Here is a 9056-nt window from a genome sequence, read left to right as displayed (position 1 = left end):
TTTTTTTTTTTTTTTTTTTTTTTTACCCTGGCTGAAACCATCAAAGCCACCACTTCAGAAACCACTAATGAGGCTGAATATGTTAAGGGCTTTGCAATCCCTGGATCAAAGGGGCTGGGTAAACAGTGGGCAGCGTCCAGGCCAGTGACTGGGTGATGCCCTGAGGGAATAGCTCCCCGAGAGCCTGACAGGGCCCTGGCTGGATTTGAAAAGGAGAGACCCTGTCCCTCTAGGAGACCTGTTTAGGGCAGGCCAGAGTGTGCCTATCAGTGCTTGGCAGTTAGAGAGGGAGCCAGAGAACTGATGGAACCCCTTTCTCAGGTAGGGAGGCCAAACCTGAGCTCTCATTCTGGAAGATGTTAGAAGACCCCCAGTCTGAAGGGGTCTCCAATTCAAACTCACTCAGCTTGTCTACCAGCCTCCTGAGAAGGAGTAGGGTTGGGTGGGCAGAGCTGGAGTCAAGCAGCCCTAGCCCTGGAGTGTGAGGCCAAATCCAGGGTCATCAGGACTCCAGGGAGGAAATACTGACAAATTTACTCTTTAACAAGAGACTTGCTGAGGCAATTAGCAGGTATAAGTCACATGTTCTAGATGAGAGCTCCTGGCATAGTCCTCCAGCCGGGGCTGGGGTTGAGGGAAGCAAATGCAAACCCTCAGCCACACCCCAGGATTCAGACAACAACCCACCTAAATGTCCCTGCCCACAACACAAGCCAGACACAGACTGGGAGAGGCAGCCAGAGCCCCCACTGCCAGGGAAAGTCCTTCTCCCAGGAGAAATCAGGTGCTAGGTTTAGTGTAGACAATCTTTATTGGCAGGTGTTAAGAGTGCAAAATGGTGACAAATCCAGAGGGATGGTGGGGCATGGTTCCCTTCCTCCAAGTGCAGACCCTGTAACCAGGCCAGTAGGGTGGGAGCACTTGACTGTGGCCATTCTGGGCCCAGCACCCTTTGAAGAACAAGCTTCTAGGCAGAGGGATCCTCACAACACAGACGAAGAGGGCAACAGCCCAGAAGGGGCATGGGCTGTGTCCCACCCCTGGCAGCTTGGCTCTTGCTCACCACAAACCTTGACAGCTTGGGGTAGGGGTGTTTGCAAACTGGGCTAAACTTATCCCTCTGCAAACCCAGGTAGCTGCCTCCTGCCTCAGTTTCCCTCCTCCCAGTGATTAATCAGGTTGGATCGCCAGGCCCTCTTAGGGGCCTGGCTCAATCCAAAGTGAGTAGTTTGTATAACATACCATATTTTAGCTATTGTGTGGGCTGTAGGTCTTCAGAGGCTGCTGGGATCACTATGGGCTGGCTTTACCCAAAAAGACCCTTTCTAGGCCACAGAAATTGACCTAAGATGATGAGCATTGAGGCTATCACCCCAAACAGGTTTTGTCTCCTGAAGGCAATTGACCCCCAAGACAAAGAGCCCCCACACCCCACAGTTATGCTGCTCCAAAGTGGGGTGCAATAACCCAAAGGCCAATCAAGAACCTCAGCTTGGCCTTAAGCCCAGGGGGCCTCACTTGGGGATGAGTGGGGTCCAGTGTGTTCAGTCAAAGGCCCAACCTTGCAGCAGTGCTGGGCCACTCGGCACAGGCTGCCTGTTTCTGGTGGCATCCTCTGCACACTCCTGGAGGCCCTGCTCCATCAGCGTGGGCCCAGTACTTTCTGGCCAGGGTCTGAGTCAGTTACAAGGCAGCCAGGTGGGGTAGGAGTGGGCCCGAGCCAGCAGGGGCTGCACAGGAGTCACATAGTAACTCACGGTGGTGGGCACAACCCCGTCGGGGCCCGAGGGGTGCCAGGCCAGGGCGGCCGCTGTGGCCGGGCCCTGCTCAGCCAGCGCCTGGAGCGCCAGGGTGGCGATGAGGTCCAGCGTCTGGCGACGCTCATGGCTCATGAGGCACACGGTGCTCTCATTGACCACGCGGTGTAGCGTCACCAGGCAGGCGTAGCGGCGGGCTGAGTCGGCCCCGCTGAAGTGGGCCTCCAGGTAGCGCTCCAGTGTGCGCTGCTGCTCTACCAGGTCCGGGAAGTCGATGAAGAAGCGGGAGCACATGTAACGTTGCAGGGCACGTACGTCAGTGCTGGGCCTTGGCCTGAAGCCCCGCACCAGGAGGTGGCAGTACTTGAGGAGGCCACCGCCACGAATCTCCTCGGGGCTGCGCGTGGCGATGACACGGTGCCGCAGGTGGTCCAGGGCCTCGGCAAAGTCCCCATACAAGCTCTCGCCTGTCACCGTTGGGTGGAAGGCCTCAGACATGGGGGTGGATGAGCACTGGCCGAACAGCAGCAGGGAGTCCAGGATGATCTGGAAGGAGTCTACACTGAACTCAAACTGGCGCCTGACCGAGTCCACGAACTTGAGCTCCACGTTCTTGCCACTCTTGTTGGACAGCGAGATGAGGCTCCAGCGGTCCGTGTCGGTACACACTTTCACCAGCTTCTGCACGTATGCCTCCTTGAGTGTCAGTGGAGTGATCTTGGCTCGGTTCACACCGGCTGGCAGGAAGTCCAGCAGGCAGGCCAGCACTACCTCCTTGACCAGCTGGAAAGACGCCTCCCCATGCAGGTCCACACGGAACACCAGGTCCAGGTCCTTGTAGCCCAGGCCACTCTCTGGGTGCAGCACATGGCTGGCAGCTGAGCCGTGTAACCGCACCCCATGCACGCGTAGTCCCTGCTCCTCCAGGCTGCTGCGGACCACCTGCCGGAGAGACAGCAGGAGAGAGAGGGGTCAGGATCCTGGGCCCCCCGTAATAAGCACGCCAACATTAACCGCGTTGACCGCTTATCAGCTGTCATGCCTTTAGAAAGTCTTTTGACCCTCTACAGCTTTGATTTCCTAACATGGAGAATGGCTCATTTGGAGCAAAGACTCCGAAAGAACAGCACTAATGATAGCAAACACATATGTAGAATTTACTAAATGCCGGGTCCTGTCTAAGTACTTTATACGTTAGGATATAAACTCGTATAATTCTCACAATTAGTACCTCCCTCAAAGGGTAGGTACTATTATTCCCATTTTACAGATGGAGAAATAGAAGCACAGAGGGGCCAAGTAACTTGCCCAAGGTCACATAGCTGGTGAATTAAACTCAGTTCAGGTCTTAACCACTAGGCTACTCTACCTCTCTAAAGCTACAAGTAAAATACTTCATTTTGTGCCAGGCATGATGCTAACTGCTCAAATGTGTTGGGAATGTAATTGAGATTCACATGCCTTACTACATTAACCCTCATAAAAATCCTGTATTTGGGAATTATTATCTCAATTTACAGATGGGGGACCAGAGGCACAGAGAGGTTAAGAAACACGTCCAAGGTCAGAGAGTAGCCAGGCTGAGCTTGGAGCTCAGGTCAGTTGGATTCTCCAACCCTTTCGTGCTCTTTTGACTATGATATATTCATCTTAACTCATCTTTCCAAGGACTCTGTGAAGCAAACACAGCACTTGTTTTAGAGCCGAGGAACCTGAGGTTTGCAGTGGTGAGACCTCTAAGGTTCGAGTGGGGAGGATATTCGGAAGTGGCGAGGCTGGGGGTGAAAACCCAGACCTTTTCTGCTCTTGGGACGATCATCTCAGGAGGCGCTCAGCGCCCAGCCCAAGTGGGAAGAGATGCAGCAGACCTTGTCTGCTGACACAGGAACGTGACCGGCAAACCTACCAGGCATCTGGAGTCTGTTTCTTTGGCCAGAGGCATCTCTCTGGGCTTAGGACCATGTGGGTAGAAGGAGCTGGGCCTGGACATTCAGTTTTCTCACTAACCCAGGGTGCTTCACACACAGTCCTGAAAGTGACCAAGCAGCATTCCTGCCCTGAGTGATTCTGCAACCCCGCCTTGCTGCCAAGTCAGCGTGCACCACTGGGCTGGGCTGCCCTCCTCGCTTCTCAGGAATTACTGCGAAGAATGCACTTAAGTGCTGAGGAGGCAAGCCGCAGTGGGGCAATCTGAGGCGGGCGGCTCCCTCCAGGAAGGCTTCCGGGAGGAGGATCCCGACTAAGGGAAGGTATTGTGATGGCTACGGGAGTCAGCAACTGGCCATCAGGAACATGCTGAGGAGGAGCTGTGGGGATGGGGGGTGGGAAAGGAATACCAGTTGCCACCTATTGAATACCTGGACCTTCTCACCACAATCTATGGGGGATAGAGCTTTTTTTTTTTTTTTTTTTTTAATACCTCGTTTTAAAGATTTTCTTTTTAAGTAATGCCTACACCCCACATGGGGCTCGAACTCACAACCCTGAGATCAAGAGTTACATGCTCCACTAACTGAGCCAGCCTGGCGCCCCTATTGGGGACAGCTCTTTATGATCTCCGAGTTATAGATGGGGAAACCAAGGCTCACAGGAGCATAGTCATCTGCCCAAGATCATGTAGAGGTGCCTTCAAATCCAGGTGGGGCGGACTCTCCTTCCATCACATTGCCATCCCAGGGTTTAGGAGTAGAGACCAGAAACTAGGGTTCTAATCCTCCCTCACTTTCAAAATTTCAAAGAGGTGACCCTCCAGTCACTGCAGCCCAGAGGCAAGGCAGTTAGGAAAGGGAGATGCCTTGGCCAGACAGGCTGGAGAAGCTGGAGGTCAGGGGCCAGTTGCCACAGTCCGGCCTGTGGGACTTGTAACCCACACTCGGGCAGCTGGCAGCTGCGCCCATGCAGGCCAAAGAGAGCAGACCAGCCCCCTCCCCGGGTCCCAGTAGAGCTGACTGAGCCTTACTCAATGCCAGCTCCTGCTCCCAGGCTGATGCTCACCCCAGGGCATGGCATCTGGCCTGGTGAGTAGGTAGCAGTATCCTCGTTAAATCGCCTACGTCAGGCCATGGGGCCGGCTGTGTCAGCCAGCCTGCAGCTGGTGTCTCCCTCCCAGGTGTGACTACAGCCAGCTTGGCAGGCGGACCCCAGATACCGCCACCACTCCCAAAGACTGCAGGGCAGCTTGGAGCCTCCTGAATCAGACTTTCTAGCCGTGGAGAGGGCCATGGCTGCACCCTCCTTTCCCCTGTGCCAAGGGCCTCCCCAGAAACTCTGTTCCTGGGTCATTGCCAAGACCTGCAGGGGGCTATAGGTGCTGTCCACCAGCAGGCTTACAAAACTCAAATCTGGAGCTGCCTGATGCAGGCCCTCTGGCTGCAGCTAGAGAGATCTGAATGTCTAATTCAATTCCCTGGGCCCATAGAGGGCAAAGGACTTATCCAAGGTCACACAGCCAAGAAGTGTGGCTGAGCTCAATTAGAACCAGGCATCCCAGAGCTGTACGCGGGGGGGGGGGGGGGGGGCCCGTCACGATGACTCCTACAGGAGAATGAATCCCTCTAGCTCAGGTATATGCAAGAATAGCATCTCTAGCTGCTCAGATTGCTGCTGTAGGCTAGGTCTTGTGGGGAGACAGAGGGAGAAAGGTTCTAATTCTTGAACCATGGACAACCAGCCTCCCCCACTACACATAGCTAACATCCCTCCCTTTATCACCAGCACCCCCACCTCCACACAGCCAGCATGATGACCCTCATCCCCATATACACCAAGCACCATTGTCCATGCCCCATGCACACCCAGGACCACCTCTGCCCCACCACACACACACACACACACACACACACACACACACACACACAACACAGTTTGTGAAGCTGCCAGCTGTAGATTCCCACCCGCAGATGGACTTTCTTCCCTGTGGGTGCAAGTGTATAGGCCAGGTGAAGGTACCTGTTCTGTTTGGATCTTGGAACCTGAAAGGGTGTGCCAGAGTAGTTCAACTCATCAGTGTTGACCAGATGGGGACACTGGGCCCAGCAAAGGGAACGGAGAATAGTCCAGGCCCTGAAGCCAGATGTCCAACCTCCCAGGCCAGCTCTGAAGCCTCCCCTGCCTCTCTCCACCACAGCCAGCAGCTCCCTGCTCTGGGACATCTTTGACCGTAGTCCGGGAGAATACTGTTCTCAAGGGAGGACCTTGAGGGCAGAGAGGTGGGGTCCCAGGCACATCTGTAGCTCTGGTGTCCAGAATAGGGCTTGACACAGAGTGGACACCAGTAAAGGCAGTTTGGCAGGGACTTCCCCTCCAGAGCACCCTTTGTCCCTGCAGAGGGGAGTTTCCACACTGGACTCCTCCTTCCCCTGTGTCTGGGACAGCAGTCCTGGAGATACAGCAGCTGGGGCCCCAAGGCTGACCTGAGTGTCCTGGGGAGAAAAGCTTCAACTGGTTTCCTAATTACCCCATGACAGCAGGGCAGCTACTGAGGAATGCCTCAGTGAGCACCACTGGGGCTGCAGGTGAGTCAGCCCTGGGGAATCTGCCCCCACCCCCTCCCATTCCCTGGGAGGGAGGGCGAGGTAATCCCCTAGCAGGCACCCTTCCTCCTCAATGGAGGCTGAGATGGTAGGAGGCAGGGGAATGGCCTGCTTCACTTGCTTCTATGGACAACTCCCGAGAAAGAAAGTCCATCTACTGGCAGGAATACACAGGAATTATGGCTGGATTTTCTGGTTTCTATCAGAAGACTTTCCTAAGACTTAGAAGTTGAGCCTTAGAAGGAACTGAGGATGGAGTAGGAAACACTGAACCTGCCAGCAGGTGGCTCCCAGGAAGACCCACGATTCTTTAGGTTTGATTTTCACCTCTTTAGGTAATCTTAGGCAGCTCTCTGCCCCTTTTGGAACCTCAGCTTCCCCAGCCAGAAAATGGATACAATAATTACCATATTATGGCATTTCAGAGTATGACAGCACCTAGGTTATACAGATGAAAGAGCAATTTTAGGGGTGCTAAAAGTTAGGTAAATGGGAAAAGGAGTCCAAAAAAGGGGAGAGGGCTATCAGAATTCTCTTTTCCTGCTCTTCAGGAGGCACTAGGGCCAGCCTTCATTTCCAATTTTGGGGAAGGAGAGAACCACCTAAACTGGACACCTCCAGCATGCAGGCACCAGATCTGGCTTGGTGCTTAGTTAATCCCCTCCTGCCACAACTCGAGCTGAGAGGGAGTCCTTATTGGAATTTCTTGGCTTTTGGGAAGCCTGGGTGGCTCAGTGGTTGAGCATCTGCCTTTGGCTCAGCGCATGATCCGGAAGGCCCTGAATAGAGTCCCGCATCGGGCTCCCTGCATTGAACCTGCTTCTCCCTCTGCCTCTTTCTGTCTCTTATGAATAAATAAAATCTAAAAAAAAAAAAAAAAAAAAAAAAGGAATTTCTTGGCTTTTCCACTTAGCTACGGAGCTCTTGAGCCAAGGGCTGTGGGAGAACAGGACAAAGTCTGCCCCTAGGACCTTGAGAGAGGGAATGGGTGTGTGTGTGTGGGTGGGTGAAGCCCAACTATGAAGATTTGGAGATGAAAAAAAAAAAAAAAAAAAAAAAACACCCAACAACTATTTTAACCCAAGCATGCACACCTACCCATCCAGGGCTCCCTGGTATCTTATTTCTTAGCAGCCAGGGCTGTTCTCTCGCCGCCGCCGCTACCCCCACCCCCACCCCCAGCACAGCCAAGTCCCTCCCCACTCTCCTCCCATTTCCTAGCTAGGGCCAGGGTGAATGGTTCCAGAGGAATCGGGCTCTCCAGAGGCGGGGGAAGGGAAAGCTAAGTGGGGAGGGCGCATGGTCTGCTATCCATGCTCGGGGAGATCGTTACAATCCCTGTCCCTCTCTAAGCCTCATTTTCCCTAGCAGTCCAGAGAACAGGACAGACTCTGGGTGCCTCCCGGCACGACAGCCTCAGGTCGGAGATAGGATACCCCGCGCCCAGGGCCCTCTCACCTGCACAATCTGCCGGGGCTGCACGCTCAGAGTGGGGAAGTTGCCGCGCCCGTGAATGGGAATGGGTTCGCTCAGGAGCGCGTCCAGTCGCTTCACCTGTGGCCAGCCCAGCCCACTCAGGTGCCGTCCGAGGGAGGCCGAGGAGGCCTCCGGGTCGGGGCCGCCGCCTGCCGGGGCGGCCGTGGCCACCGCCGAGGCCGCAGCCGTCCCCACCTGCGCGGCTGCCTGGTCCCGGCTCTCAGCTCCACTCTCCGACGGCATCATTAGCCCAGCCCCGGGGCCCCGACGGCAGAAACCGGGGGGTGGGGGGTGACCAAGGGGAGACGGGCGGGGAGAGCGCCTGGGCCAAGGCGAGGGGCGCGGCTGCAGGGACCGGGTGGCAGCGACGGCGAGGCAAACTCGGGGCACACCTCCGACGGCGACGACCAACCGACCCTAGAGCCCGTAGCCAGGGGCCCAGCGGACTCTTATAGGCCGCGGGCGACATGCCCATTGGTCCAGACAGCTGTCACACAGCGGGAGCGCCCCGCCTCCCGGCGGCCCTGCCATTGGTCAGCGGAGCTTTACACGTGAGTCACTAGTCGCCAGGGAGATTCCGATTGGCTGGATGGCACGCCCCTGCCCCGCCCTCCCGCTCCGGCTGAATTCCCTCCTTTGGTCCTTAAAGAACTTCGGTTCTGCGTGATTGGCCCGGGCTGCGGCCGACCTAGACTTAAAGGGACGGCGCCCTCCAGGGGCAGGAGGGAGGGAGGTGACCTGGGGAGTTCGGAGCGGAGTTGGACCACGAAGAAGTTCCAGGGTTCTTTCTGGCGCTGGAAGGAATTTAGAAATCGCCTGGCCTGGTCCTGGTCACCTGTTCTTTCCAGAAGCCCAGAGAGACCGTGCTGCTCGTTCAGCTCCACACGGCGCTCCTCCCGCTTTCAGTGTGGCGGAAAGGTGACAAACTGTCTACCGAGGTCGAGGCTATTTAACGCGCTCCTGATTGGCCCACAGCCTGACCTGCGTCTAAGTTCCTACTGAGGGGAGGGCAGACCTGTTCAGAGAGGGGGCGTGACTCCCTCAGGTTACACAGCAGACGAGTCGGGGCCCGGGTGCTGAACCTGGGCTCTAGAATCTGCGGCGCATGCTCTTTCCGTTACATTTGTGCAGACGCAGGGCCTTTAAAGGGCTGGAGGATAGAGGGCAGCTGGAAGTAGGGAGCTGGTTTTCCTGACCCAGCGTCCTGGGCTCCTCGGCAACCCCTTCTGGTGGGGGTTTCCTGAGCAGCTGGTGGAAGTCTTTCCTGCCAGCTTTTTCTCAGCCTTAGCAG

The 9056-nt window shown here is 55.8% G+C and overlaps 1 protein-coding gene across 1 annotated transcript; it reads right to left on the bottom strand.

The window, feature by feature from the left end:
* On the bottom strand, positions 1-8823 carry LOC119876078 (terminal nucleotidyltransferase 5B). The gene is made up of 2 exons (XM_038531423.1): positions 7748-8823; positions 1-2699 (listed from the first exon to the last, which is right to left on the bottom strand). The coding sequence occupies exons 1-2, from the start codon at positions 8009-8011 to the stop codon at positions 1680-1682; spliced, it is 1284 nt and encodes a 427-aa protein (XP_038387351.1). The 5' UTR covers positions 8012-8823; the 3' UTR covers positions 1-1679.
* Positions 8824-9056: the final 233 nt, after the last annotated feature.

The sequence above is a fragment of the Canis lupus genome, chromosome 2 (assembly GCF_011100685.1).
Source record: "Canis lupus familiaris isolate Mischka breed German Shepherd chromosome 2, alternate assembly UU_Cfam_GSD_1.0, whole genome shotgun sequence".
Lineage (NCBI taxonomy): Eukaryota > Metazoa > Chordata > Mammalia > Carnivora > Canidae > Canis > Canis lupus.
Note: the sequence above shows the minus strand (reverse complement) of the source record. Positions and strands in the feature narration are given on the sequence as shown.